The 13,533-nt window shown below is 56.4% G+C and overlaps 1 protein-coding gene across 2 annotated transcripts; it reads left to right on the forward strand.

The window, feature by feature from the left end:
• Positions 1-563: 563 nt before the first annotated feature.
• On the forward strand, positions 564-12,476 carry ETS2 (ETS proto-oncogene 2, transcription factor; the record flags this gene model as incomplete). Of its 2 annotated transcripts, XM_084232226.1 has the most annotated exons (10): positions 564-599; positions 2,806-2,877; positions 4,964-5,075; positions 6,169-6,288; positions 6,482-6,682; positions 8,310-8,393; positions 9,267-9,491; positions 10,322-10,589; positions 11,921-12,035; positions 12,261-12,476. In XM_084232226.1, 9 exons carry the CDS (start codon positions 2,806-2,808, stop codon positions 12,474-12,476), a joined length of 1,413 nt encoding a protein of 470 aa, XP_084088352.1. The 2 variants fall into 2 exon arrangements, with proteins under 2 accessions (XP_084088352.1, XP_084088351.1); XM_084232225.1 differs by lacking the exon at positions 564-599.
• Positions 12,477-13,533: the final 1,057 nt, after the last annotated feature.

A 13,533-nucleotide genomic window follows, 5' to 3' on the forward strand; every position in this document is an offset into this window, starting at 1 on the left:
TAATTCCGAGGGGGAGACGGCGTGCGCTCCGCGCGGGGGAGGCGCCCGCACCTCAGCTGCCAGCCCACGCCGCGCGATCGGGGAGATAAAGCTCCAAGTTAAGCTTTATTAAAATTCGGGGCGCTCTCGGCGCACCACATCCAGCACCCCGCGAGGAGGTGTTCCAACTCTCGTGTCTGGGATCCGTCATTTCTCTCTCCAAAGTGATAACTTGAAAAGGGGCGGCAAACCAGACCCCCCAGGTGCCCCCGGGGCTGCGCCGGGGTCTCCGTCTGGGCGCGGACCCGAGGCCCGTGCGCAGAGGCCGTGCCTTGCTCGGGAAGAGCCCGCCGGCCGCGAGTCCTGGCTCTAAAATGCAGCCCTTTCGCTGCTGCGCCTGCCCCCCCTTTTTTGTCCAATCGACGGGGAAACACCCAGAGGCCCCGCATTTGAGACTGGTTTACGCGGCGCAGCCTGGCCTGCCCTCCACCTTCACAGTCGAATGAGGGAACTTAAATTTGATTAGCTGGGCGCCTGCCTGAAGCCACGGTGCAGCGCTTTGATTCTCCTTGGTTTTTACAAAACTCATTAAAAGCTGGACAACAAAAGAATTCTGCTCTGCAGCTAGTAATTACAGCTCCTGATGTGGGAGTGGTGGACGGCCTTTGCCGGGTATTTGTACACAGAAATCAGGCCGAGCTTATCCGTCTCCCTCCACGCTGAAAACCCTGCCAGGCTGAACTATCTAGAACCCAGCAGCAAGTCGTCTCCAAACCAGATCCCCCCTAAAGAAAAGAGCTTTCCTTTAGGGTTCCAGGTGGCTAATTGGCAACAGGCAAGATGTCTTTACACTCCGGTCTTCTGTTTGTGGCGCGTTCATGTAACCCACGGGTAACAGGACTTGGTGCACCAAGTAAATGATGCACAGAGGGCCCTGGCCTCTGGGTGACGTGGGGGAAGCCGCCTCCCCTTCAGGTTATCCTGGCGCTCCAGGAGCTCAGGATTTAGGGCTCCACATTCAGCTGGGATTTGGCACTCCCTGGGATGGGGGTTGTTAGCTGTGACCCTTGGCAAGTTACTAGAGGTCCATGTTGCCTCACTGTAAGATGATGGTGGGACCTGCGCTCCCAGGGGAGTCGAAGGGGGGAGGGAAGCCTCCCTCTTGGCCCTTCATGAGTAGGGTTCTGTCCCAGCGCCCTCTGAGGCAGTGAAGACCCAGTCTTGAGCACCTGTGGATGGTGTGATAAGGTAGATGGTGTGCACATGTGGGGGGCCCAGGGCACCCCTTTTTGCCCTGGGGCCCCAGGACTGTTATTTCTCTCCAGCCTCTCTGGCACCATGATAACTACCAGCACCCAGGGCTCTAACAGCCTCTCACCTCTTGCCAAGGCTCCTCCCACTCCAGCAGGTGTGTGTGTGTGTGTGTGCGCGCGCGCGCGCGCGCGCACGCGCGAATGCGCATGCGCGCAGCTAAGCCATACTATTGATCAGAACAAGAAAACATGACACAATCCCAAATTAACCAGTTTTGGGGAGATGCTTCACCACTTCCATCAGCTCTGCCACTCACTTGGCACAGGTCGCTGCAAGTTAGGGGCGCTTTGAATAAACAGGTGGCCACTTGGAGGACATCCCCCCCCAAGCTTCCTTACAGGCCTTCACCGGGGCCACAAAGCTGCCTCCGGATGGGGGTGAGAGGTGAGGGGGTGGGAGGCTCCCTCCTGGAGGTGGTGTGAAGGTCATTCTCATCCCTGCTCACCCACCTTATTTGAAAATGAGTTTGAGTCTGTTTTTTTTTTTAAATCTGATCCCAGCCATTATCACTAGGTGCTTTTTTCACTTGTTAATATGTAACTTAGCAGGAAATAGTGACACTTGAGAGGCCCAAGTCTCCCATCCATGGCAGCCCTGTCCAGCCAGAGGCCGCACATGTAACTGCGAATTTCCCAGACACCTTAGATAGACGACAAGGAGGGTGATCTCCGTGTATCTCAAGCGAGCACATCCAGAACGTCAGGGGAAGTCAGCGCTGAGATACCTTCCCTGAGACCCGCTAGGCACATCTGGTGCCGCCCTCGCCCTGGCCGAGCGCTCAGCCCCACAGGTGGCTGCGGGCCACCACCCTGGCCCGTGCAGTTGGAGTTCAAGCCCAGACTTGGTCAAGGCCAGCGGAGAAATGCACAGCTGAGCCACACGCAGCACCAGCGAGGGGTCTGGGGCTCACCGGGGACCTGGGCTAAACCAGGGGTGGTCTGAAACAGTGGCTGCGTTCTCTCCTTGCGGGGTGTGCACTTCCTGGCAGTATGTCCTGGGAAGGGGGCCTGGCTCCTTCCAGCCTGCTTTCCTGGATCCCCACCCGCTGGGAGGACCCAAAGGAGGCCAGTTACTAGGGCAGCTGGCCTGGCCTCCCAGAGTCCCCCAGGCCCAAGCGCTGAGCATACTGTGGAAATGGCCTTGAAAAGCAGCCTCCCAGCCCCCACCCCACTGGTCTGCCAGAGACTCAGGCCCCCTGGTTCTGCTCCCCGCCACCCCAGACTCCCCTGACCAGTCAGCCCAAAGTGACTCCAGTGACTTTCTCTTCCAGCCTCCATCTAAGTGGAATTCTGTGGGGAATTGGCATTATTATTTAATTACTTCAATGGCAGGCCCTTTGTGGAAAAGGTCTTTTCAATAAGAATTCTTGGCATTCTAGCCAAGAGGCTGGAGAACCTGACCCCACCAGCATCGGAGGGGAAACCTGAAATGTACCGGAAATCTGAAATGTACGTGCTTTGAAATGTTGCCTCTTTGACTCTCCCTCTCTTTTTCTTCTTTTCCTTCTTTAAGATGAATGACTTTGGGATGAAGAACATGGACCAGGTGGCTCCTGTGTCCAGCGTGTACAGAGGGACACTCAAGGTGAGTGTATGAGTCGGATTTTTTTTTTCCCCCTGGAGAATTCAGTCTGGGACGAACTGGAGAGCCTGGTCTGGAAGGCCGAGTCCAACACTGGTGTTTTAATCTACTGCCCCGGGGACTCTGGCCTCTCCCGCATCTCTCTGGGCCTCCGGTGCTCACTCTACCTGCCCAAGAGCGGAAACCCCTTCATTTGCAGATCAGGGGACCTGGGTAGCTTATTTCTGGGGCTCATTGCAGGTGAAGAATCCTCTGATTCTCAACAGACCAGAGCTGAGGCGCTGTTTCCCAGCATCTCAGGGGAGAAATGAAATGAAAGCACTTAGAGAGCAAACGGGACCGGCTGCTGCTGCTCCCTCATCCCGAGGAGCTGTGCCCGTCAGCATAGGCAGCGCCCCACATCTACGCGGGTAGACCAAAAACCAGATCAACAAGGACAGGACCCTCCCCGCCCTGCTACAGAAACGTCCGGGTAGCTTCCTGTCCTTTCTGTCCACCCCGCTGGGGATCCTCTTTGCAGCTGCACTAATGGCTTCCCAGGGCCTCCGGGAGGTGATGGTGAAGCAGGTCATTGGTCAGCCTCCCCTGACCAGTCAGCCCAAAGTGGGTGGCCTGGGGTCACCTAGGAGAGCAGCTCCAGGCTGGCCCAATGTCTTACTCGATTTGGTCAGGCGAAGTCCACGGCAGAAACGATACAGGAAGTCAGCGTGCTGTGTTTGAAACCACACCCCTAGAAAGAGGCGTTCTAATGTACATCCCGAGAATTGGGTGATGCTTAGGCCTCCTCTGGATTTGGAGGGAAACCCTCATTGCTAACTAGAGTGACGTGCTGAAACGTGCACTGCCAATTTGTGCCTTTTGGCTCCTGATTTGAAAGGCCAAAAAAACCCACAAAACTCCAGCTGGGACAGGACAGGCATCCCTTGGTCCCCTGGGTGATGCGAGCGGGAGCTGTGGAAATCTACAGGTCACGGCACCCCATTAGCCCTGCCGTGCCGCAGGCTGTGGATCTGGGCGAGTGTTCCAGGCCTGGCTAGTTCCCTGGTGGGCCTTGCGCAGCTGGACGGCCTTGGCACGGGCCGGGCTCAGGTGTCCACTGGGTCCCACGGACCAGCCCTCCCTCACTGTGGCCTCCTGCATTGTTCTCCGTGTCTAAAAGGAAGCACTCACGCTGATTTTATTTGCAAATGTGTTACACATTTTTTTTTTTAATTGATGACTCAACTGAATCGTTCATTACATCACAGGCATGCTATTTCCAGCTTAGGTTGGGAAAAAAGAGAACTTCTCTTCCATTTGTTTCTCCTACAAGTTAAGCGGCGGTAAATCAGGACATTATCTGTTGCCTAAGACCCAGGCTCCCTGTTTCTTCCAGAAATGTCAGCTGAGCCTGTCAGAAATTGGCAGGGTGAGGTTCCAACTCTCCGTGTCTGTCGCCCCTAAACTGTAGACAGTTTAACACAAAATCCTGCTTCCTGGAAGCGTTCCCCGAGCCTCACATCCGCGGGGGTTCTTGTCAGTGTGCTCTTTTAGCAAATAAAAACTTGAAGGCACGTCTTACATGGATCCTTGCTCCCGCCCCATGGACGTGACTGCGGAGAAAGCTCTAGAATCAGGTCAGGTGTCCCGCGGTAACCGTCTCAGAACGCCACCACAGACCCCTGACTTCCTCGCTTGGTTTCCAGGCGTCGTAACTGCAGTGAGCTAAAACCGCCTCTTCGGGAGTCGTTTTCCTTAGACACACGCGACCCGACTAAATTTCTCCCCTGTGTGGCAGCCAGGCCGGCGTTGGTCCTGGTGTCCTCTCAGGCCTGCCCGGCCTGCTCTTCGAAGCTGCCCTTCGCTTAGGGCTGTTTACTCAATTGCTTGAAAATAAATTCCCAGTCGTTCTGATTCTGTGATGTTGAGAGAAGTGAGGAAAATAGAGTCCCCCGGTCCCATCTCAGAAGTCTGTCTAGCCAGGGTCCTGCCTGACCAAGTCCATGGTTGGCTCTGGACTCAGCAGGTTAATTGGGATTTAAGGCCCCCCACCCCCCTTTTCAGGTCACTGAATGCGTCTGCTAAGTTCCCTTTTCTGCCCGTTCTGCAGCGCCAGCCGGCGTTTGACACCTTCGACGGGTCTCTGTTTGCTGTGTTCCCGTCCCTAAATGAAGAGCAGACGCTCCAAGAAGTGCCCACAGGCTTGGACTCCATTTCTCACGGTAATTTGTTCCCCAGACCTGACAGACTCTGCGGGATCCCCGCGCTCCAGCGTGCCGGCTGGGGTCCTGAGTCTTTGTGATAAAGACTCCGCTAGGGAAGCAGGACCTCCCTGGGGAGAAGACAGCTTTCCTGTTTCATGAGCTTGATGATTCTGGTGTCAGACGCACCCCCAGTGGGGGCGAGCGCCCTGCTGTCAGCAGCCCGCGGGGGAACCGCAGTGTTTTCCATCAGGGGGTTTTCAACCCCGCAGCGAGCCCCGGCCTCACTTCCCAGGTCCGCTCTGCAAGGCAGACCAGTGGACATTAAAATGCACCCCAGGTCTTCATTTGGAAGGTCCCTCCCCCTGGCCCGCCCAAGTTTTGGAAGGTCAGATTATTCTAGTTGTTACCCGTCTGTGTTTATTTCTGTGGTTCTCAGTGTTGTCGTCTATTGTTTTTAAAAGAACTAGCACATCAGGTAATGTCTCTGCCATTGATGTGATCGAGCTGTTAGTTGGAAATGTTCCAGAGGTTACTTTCTTATTTAAAGAAGGTGCTAGAAAGTACAGAAAATTGGTAAAAACACACAGGCTCACGTGAGCTTCTGATCACGTGCTGGTCATTTACCATTCTCCACACTGCATTGGGAACCCAGAGAAGATGCCTTTCAATAAAGATAGAAGGTGTGGACTGGCCTGCTGTAGGTACCGTGCGTGCCTACTACGTGCACACAAGTTCCCTGGCTGCGGCTTTCAGGAAGCACCTCCAGATTAGGCACTTACAGTCCTGTAGCCTTTGACCAACAACCCTGCAATTTCTTGCGTCGTCTGAGAGGTTTAACTAGATGATGTAAACATTTTACCTAGGCGCAGCTGCGTTAGGAACCTTTACAAAATAAAGTAAAACCTGAGTTTTCTTTTAGATGCTTCAGCGTCGTTGTACGCAGTGTAGTGGCTTCTCAGTTCAGTCCAGAGTTGTAGTTAATAGCTGTTCTCTTAAGGAATCTTGCCCAGCTTTGCGATCAAAATCATTCTTCCCTGGAAACTCAGATTCTTCCCCAAAACTCTCCCTCTGACATGGCCTGAGCCCTAACGTCCCGGGTCTTCCCTTGCAGACTCCACCAACTGCGAGCTGCCCCTGCTCACCCCCTGCAGCAAGGCCGTGATGAGTCAGGCCCTAAAAGCTACCTTCAGTGGCTTCAAAAAGGAGCAGCGCCGCCTTGGCATTCCCAAGAGTAAGTGTTCCTCGCTGCCTCTGAGCCTGCATGATGGGGGGGGCGGGGGGGGCGGAGGGAGCAGCTGGGCATCTGGCTCTCCCGCGGGCCCAGGGTGCCCTCCCCACTCGTGGGTCAGCGGGCAGTGCCAGTACGCTGGTCTCACCGCCCCCACCTGCTGTCTTCCCCGTGCCCGCCCCCCTCCCTCCCGCAGACCCCTGGCTGTGGACCGAGCAGCAGGTGTGCCAGTGGCTTCTCTGGGCCACCAACGAGTTCAGTCTGGTGAACGTCAACATCCAGAGGTTCGGGATGAATGGCCAGGTGCTGTGTGACCTCGGCAAGGAGCGCTTCCTAGAGCTGGCGCCGGACTTTGTGGGCGACATTCTCTGGGAGCATCTTGAGCAGATGATCAAAGGTACCCGCTGAGGACATGTGGGGTCGGTGCTCTAGGCCCGTGGTCACCTTCCACATGACCAGGGACACGCGGCCCAGCAGGACACACGGACCGTCGGGGCGGTGGTGATGGTGGAGTGGGACTCCACGCTCGTATGTGTGCGTGCCCGCGTGCGTTTGTGTGTGCGGGTGTGGCGCGTGTGTGCGCCGGTGAGGATGGCCGCAGGCAGCAGCTGAAGTCACTAGCTCAGCGGCCCAAGGACATTCACCAGAGGCCGAGCGTCCTGGCCAGGCTGTGGCGCAGCAGGACCCTGCGGAGCCAGAGGCACCTGGAGTCCTGGCTCTCGCGGACCCCACGAGGGTGCTGACCCGCTGGGCTCCAGCAAGAGCGGGGGCGGGACACGTTGTTGCGCAAAGGGAGAAGTAGCCAGTCTGTATTTACACACTGATTTTTCTATAAAAACTGCCATTGAGCAAAAGAGCTCTCATCATGTGGAGACCTGGTCTCGGTATTTAGACTTTAAAAAGTCTCAGTGTTAAAAATGTTGAGCCAACAGAGAAATAATTAGAGTGAAGGTAAAAATATATAGGAAAATTGGTCTGGTAATAGAGTGCAGGGAAATAGGCCTCATTTAATTGATTTTAAACACCGAGTGCCAGTGTCTCTTACAGACGGAACCTCACCAAGCTCTTAGAATTCAGCCACCAGCTTTTTTATTTAGGTTCCTAAAGGCCAGGGAAACTTACTTATGAAACCCCCAGTGTCCTCCACTTGACCAGGCTAATCCGAGAAGTCTCCAGTGCTTCGGTGACTGTGATTCGGGTGTGAGTCCCGGGTCTGGATCCCGGGGAGTAGGTGTGGGCTGTTTTGGGGGCACGTAGCTCACCCAGAGGGCCAGTCTTTCCCCTCAAAGTTCCTGGGCACTCGTGTCCCCCTTCAGACTCCCCACACCCTGGAGGAACGTTCTGTTCGGAGCGTAAGCCTCCGGGGCAGGGACTGTCCATCTCACTGACCCGCTGTTTCCCCGGGCCCCACACAGGAGGCACTTTGTGAATATTTGGTTATTTGTTGACTGTGTGGATGAATACACAATCTGGATCTCTGAGATTACGCAACGAGAAGCTTGGCTTTGCCCGTAACAGCTTTCATTTTGGAAAACATGCCAGTTATTACAAAAATGTGCTGGTGTCTCTAGTTTTTTAAGACGACCTGGTGGCATGGAATACACCAATTAAAAGTGAAATGCTAAATGGCTTGAAAGCTAGTTGCTCGGAAATAACTGCCTAAATTCTGAAAGTTGGGGCCCCCCTGATGGTGCAAGGGGTTAAGACACAACCTATGAAGCAATCCCCAGCCACTGCAGCACCAGTTCGATCCCCTGCCAGGGAGGTGACCCACATGGAGCAGCAGACCTCTCCTGACTTGCCCGCTGCTCCCCTCAGCAGTGGGTTTCAGTCAGTCTGCCTGTTCTGCTCCCCACTGTGTCTCTGGTGAATCCTCTCACCCCCCGCATCTCTGCCCTGTGCCCCAGCTCTTATGTGAATAAATGGACGAATCTTTAAAAAAAAAAAAAAAATTCTGAAAGTAACACCCTTGTGTAGTTTTAACCTCGATTTGCAGCCTTATGTGTCCTGTGTCTGTTTTTCAGAAAACCAAGAAAAGACAGAAGCTCAGTACGAAGAAAATTCCCACCTCAACTCAGTTCCTCATTGGATTAATAGCAATTCACTAGGTTAGTCCTGTTGATCTGCCATGAAGTTTACTTCTGTGTCTTGCTGTTGGATTTACTAAGGTTGGAAGCCACGTCTAGGCTCTTGGGGCCCCACCCTGGCTGCTGCCATGCGCCTGGTGTGCCCCCCGGGGCTGTGTGGCGCACCAGACCCAAAAGCCTTGGGACGAAACAATGTAAACTATCCCCCTTGAGGGGGCACGGGGACTGGATGAAACAAGCTGTGCTCAGATCTGGTGCAACAGTTGGCGGTGGCGCAGGCAGTGTGAGGAAAGCAATGCTCCATCTTCTCTGACTGGAGTCCCAAGCAAGAGAACCGTGGAGTGGGTTACGGGGGTCCCCAGCCCTGCGGGAGGGCTGACTGGAGCTGCTCCGGGAGTCACATGCTGGCGGCAAGTCACTTCATCCCAGCCCCACGTCCTGGGACGTAGAGAGAGCGGGGGACCCTCATCCCGAGGGTCACAGGAGAGCCGCAGAAGTGCAAACGCTGCGATGTTGTGTCCTGGGTCCCGCGCCTGCTGCCACTTTGGAAAGGGGCTGACAGGGCAGGCGAATGGTTAGAGAGAAAGAGGACTCGGTGGGCACCCTGCCTACCACGCCTTCACTTCCACTGGCATTTCTGGAGGGTGGCAGGCGGAGCACGTGCAGAACTGGCGGGAGGGCACGAGGGTCTGGGGGGTCCATGAGTCCCGCGTCTCTTAATGGCGTTTCAGTCAAAGATGCAGTACACTTCACCCCAGACCATCCAGGGGTGTGTGTGGTTACACCCTGAGGCACCACACAGGCAGCTGGCCGCCGGCACGCTGTTGGGGCACAGCCCCCCGCGAGGACACACGACCCGCCTGACAGCTCTGCGGTCTCATGGTTGACTTGCAGGTTTTGGCGTGGAGCAGGCCCCGTACGGGATGCAGGTGCAGAGTTACCCCAAAGGCAGCCTACTGGACAACATGTGTCCTTCCTCGGGGGCACCCCGTGCACTCGGTTCTGAGCAGGAGTTTCAGGGGTTCCCCAAGTCTCGGCTCAACACCGTCAGTGTCAACTACTGCCCCGTCAGCCAGGACTTCCCGGGCGGCAGTTTGAATCTGCTCACCAACGGCTCTGGTAAGACCCCGGTTCCCCACAAGGCTGGAGGCTCGAATCCGGGAGCCGCTTGTCAGACAGGCACAAGCTGCTCAGTGTGCCCGAGTTCAGCCGTTGGGGTGGGGGTGTCGAGGTGCTGGGCGAGCTTCCTTGTAGTTTCAGGCTCTGGTCTGGGCACTGAGGGTGTTGCGTCAGCCAGACATAGTCACTGCACTTGAGGCTAGAGTCTTCCGCCCAGTGGAAAATTTGGGAAGACAAGGTAGGAATGTGGCAGATTTCTTTTTATGAAATCTGTCATACCATGCATAAATCTTAGGCTGTACAACTGGTAGGATTTTCCCATGTATATAATGTGGAACAGCCATCCAGATGGAGAGAGAAGTTCCCAGCGCCCAGGAAGGCTTCTTCATACCCAATCCAGTCAGTGGTATCCCCACCTCAAGAGGAAACCATTGTCCTCACTTCACTTCCATCATAGTTTTTCTTCTTGAACTGGAGATCCCTGGAATCAAACCACGTGTGTTCTTTGTATTTGTCTTTGCCTGGTCATTATGTCCGAGGTCTATCCACGTGGTTGGAAGTGGTGGCCATTTTTACTTTTTCACCGCTGTATAGTACTTCATTCTGCAAAGCCCCACAATCACATTGACTTATCTGACCTACCTTTGATGGAAGACGTGGCTGATCATGAGGAATAAGCATTATGTAGTCTGAGGGAGGCAGCAACAGCTGGGAAGCCAGTTGGCTGGGGATGGTAGGTGGTGACACGGCCACCAATCCCACACCACTTCGAGGTTACTTATACCACCGCCCTGGAGGAGTCAAAGGCTGTTCTTGGTTGTGTTTTCCAGGGAAGCCCAGAGACCATGACTCGCCCGAGAACGGCCCGGACAGCTTCGAGAGCTCGGACTCCCTGCTGCAGTCCTGGAACAGCCAGTCCTCTCTGCTGGACGTGCAGCGAGTGCCTTCCTTCGAGAGCTTCGAGGACGACTGCAGCCAGTCCCTGTGCCTCAGCAAGCCGACCATGTCTTTCAAGGATTACATCCAAGAGCGGAGCGACCCGGTAGAGCAAGGCAAACCAGTTATACCTGCGGCCGTGCTGGCTGGCTTCACAGGTGAGTGTGCCATCTGGGGCCCATACCCTCCCTGCCTACCGCAGTGCCGGGTCTAGCAGGGTGTTTCTAGCCCGAGCGCGTTGGTGTTCATGCCCCACATTTTATATGTGGAGTGTAAGCCTGAATCCCGGCTCCTCGTACCCCCAAATTCCAAAAAGGCCAGCACGGGGCAGAGAGCTTGGCAGGCAGTGTGGGTGCAGAGCTGGGGCTGGGTGAAAGCCCACAGGCCTCTTGCTCACCTGGGATGCGCATGTCCTTTCTGCAGAGGAGGAGGGACAGGGACGGCGTGGAGTCCTTCGCGCTGACTCACCCCTCCAGGAATTTCAAAGAATGTAAACTGCTCTGGGTGGGACAGCAGGGCCAGGCTCCAGTTACGGGGGCTGTTTACCTTTTCGTGCTTCCCAAATCCATCTTATTTTAAAGGTTAGGGCCAGAGCTATTCTGGGCACGGGACAAATATTAAGTCTGTTTTTAGAGCCAGATATGTCCAATACTTGAGTGAAAATACCAAGTTTGGGTTTTTTCCCCATTGCTTCATGTGTCCTTAGATGTGTGTTTGTTGCATATTTTGACCATATGGAGCCATCGTGGATAGAAAAACACCTACCTAAAAGCCCAGGAGGTTAAAATAAGAGTACAGAGACATCTGCTTTTCACCGTTGTACAAAACAGCCACATAACCGTGTTAAAATCCACCTAGACTGTGAAGTCAGTGGTAGTTTTCAGCGGCGGGGAGTCGGCGCTGACAGTTCAGCAGCCTTGCTGCCTGGAGGCCTGGGGGTACGGGCCCATTTTGCAGAAGGGGAGCCGTGGGCCTACGGAGCTCTGCCCGTCTGGGCCCCATCTCCCGCCAGGCGCCTCTTGATTCGACAGCCCCGGGGCGCTGCCCTCACAGGGGGCGGCTCTCCCTGCTGATGGAGGAGGGGGTGCGGATCCCTCGCCCAGCGGGCCCTCACCTGTCAGGCACCGAGGCCTTGGGTCTGCAGGCTGCTGAGCTTATGCACTGGGCAGGACCTCCCTGGCCGGATGCCACAGATGCCTCGCGGTGGGCTGGAATGCCCTCCCCACCCCGCCCGACCCACTGGGTGTTTCTAGAAATAAACCTTGAAAGTTATTACATAAGGCGCAATTAAACCGGGCGAGGGATTTGGATGCCAGGAGTTGGTGGCCCTGTTTTCGCCCAGGAGGACGGCACCAGCAGTCAAAGGCGGTGGCCTCCCTCCAGGATGAAGACATGGGGGCTAGGGCCTCGTGTTCGGGGCTGGCCGCGCCCCCAGAGTCCCGGGGCGCGGGCTCCCGGGCTCCCGGGCCTGACCGCCCCTGTCCCGCAGGCAGCGGCCCCATCCAGCTGTGGCAGTTCCTCCTGGAGCTGCTGTCCGACAAGTCGTGCCAGTCCTTCATCAGCTGGACGGGCGACGGGTGGGAGTTCAAGCTCGCGGACCCCGACGAGGTACGGTGACGCCCGGGACGTGTGGGGGTGGGAGGGGACGTGGGGGGACGTGGGGGGGGGAATGCGGGGCCCTTGCGCTGTCTCAGGACCCCCAATGCTGGGCCCTCCGCGCCCCGGGGGTTTTGCCTCGGACGGCGGGCCGCGGGTGGGGTGGGGCGCGTCCCCCCCGGGCAGGCGGAGTGGGGGTCCCCGCCGAGCCCCCCTCGAGCCCCGTCCTGCGCGCAGGTGGCCCGGCGCTGGGGCCGGCGGAAGAACAAGCCCAAGATGAACTACGAGAAGCTGAGCCGCGGGCTGCGCTACTACTACGACAAGAACATCATCCACAAGACGTCGGGCAAGCGCTACGTGTACCGGTTCGTGTGCGACCTGCAGAACCTGCTGGGCTTCACGCCCGAGGAGCTGCACGCCATCCTGGGCGTCCAGCCGGACACGGAGGACTGAGCGGGCCCGGCCCGACCGACCGCCCCGGCACCGGGGGCGGGTCCGCGCCCGCGAGCGGCCCGACGGGGCCTGTTTCCTCGGAACCGCGGTTCTGCGCCGAGCGGCCCGGCGGCCCTGGACGCCGCCGGCGGGGCGCGCTGTCCGGGCCGTCGCGGGAGCAGCCGGGGCCGGGCCGGGCCGGCGGGGCCTCTGGAGCAGGCGGCGGGCGCGCGCTCTTGCTCTGTTTTGTTTTACTTTTCGGTCTGTGTCGTCGTCTCCGCCTCTGGCCGCCGGGACGGGAGAGGCCGGAGCCGCGTCCTGCCGGAGGGGAGGCCCAGGCCACGAGCGCCGCCGCAGAGTCTGTACATACGAGGTCGTGCTCGCGGCGCTGTGCTCGGAATCCTCTCGCGGCCCTATTTAACAGACACTGTACATTGTAATTTAAAGTCACTCTGTAGCTGCGGAGCCACGGGCGGGCCTGCGGGGAGCCCACCTGCCACGGCCCGCGGGCGAGGGCGCCGGCCGGAGCCGAGAGGCGCGTCCTGACACCCAGCCTGCCTGCAGGGGAGGCCTGCTTGGGTTTGGTTTTGCCCGGGTTATTAGCTGGCAAGAACTTTGTACATTTGGGGATTTTTATAAGGAACATGACGTTATTACATTATCTGGGCACCTCTGGCCCCTCAGCCTCCTCCTTTAATTGTGACGTACAAGCTCTAAAGCGGTATTTTTCTTGACAAACGGCGTATGTTTTCCATTTTCGTGCATGCCTGTAAATCGGTTTATACACAAAGCTTATTTTATTTTTTAGTTCAGCTGTGTTTCCCCAACAACTCGGCCTGCCCTGGCCGGTCAGCCCTTGTGCCCCACCAGTGTGCCCCAAAGGACTCTGTATGGTTAAAATAAGAAAACTATTTTTGGAAATATGTGACTCCTTTTCAGAGATCAGGAGGGATTTATGTAGCAGCTATTTTTACTGCAAAAGTAATTCACTGGAAAAAAATGTAATTTGTAAGAAAGCTTTATTTTTATCTCAGCTCCATGTAAAGTTAAACCTTGTACAGAGCTGAAGATGGGGGCG

Source organism: Talpa europaea (assembly GCF_964194135.1).
Source record: "Talpa europaea genome assembly, chromosome: 4".
Taxonomy (NCBI): domain Eukaryota; kingdom Metazoa; phylum Chordata; class Mammalia; order Eulipotyphla; family Talpidae; genus Talpa; species Talpa europaea.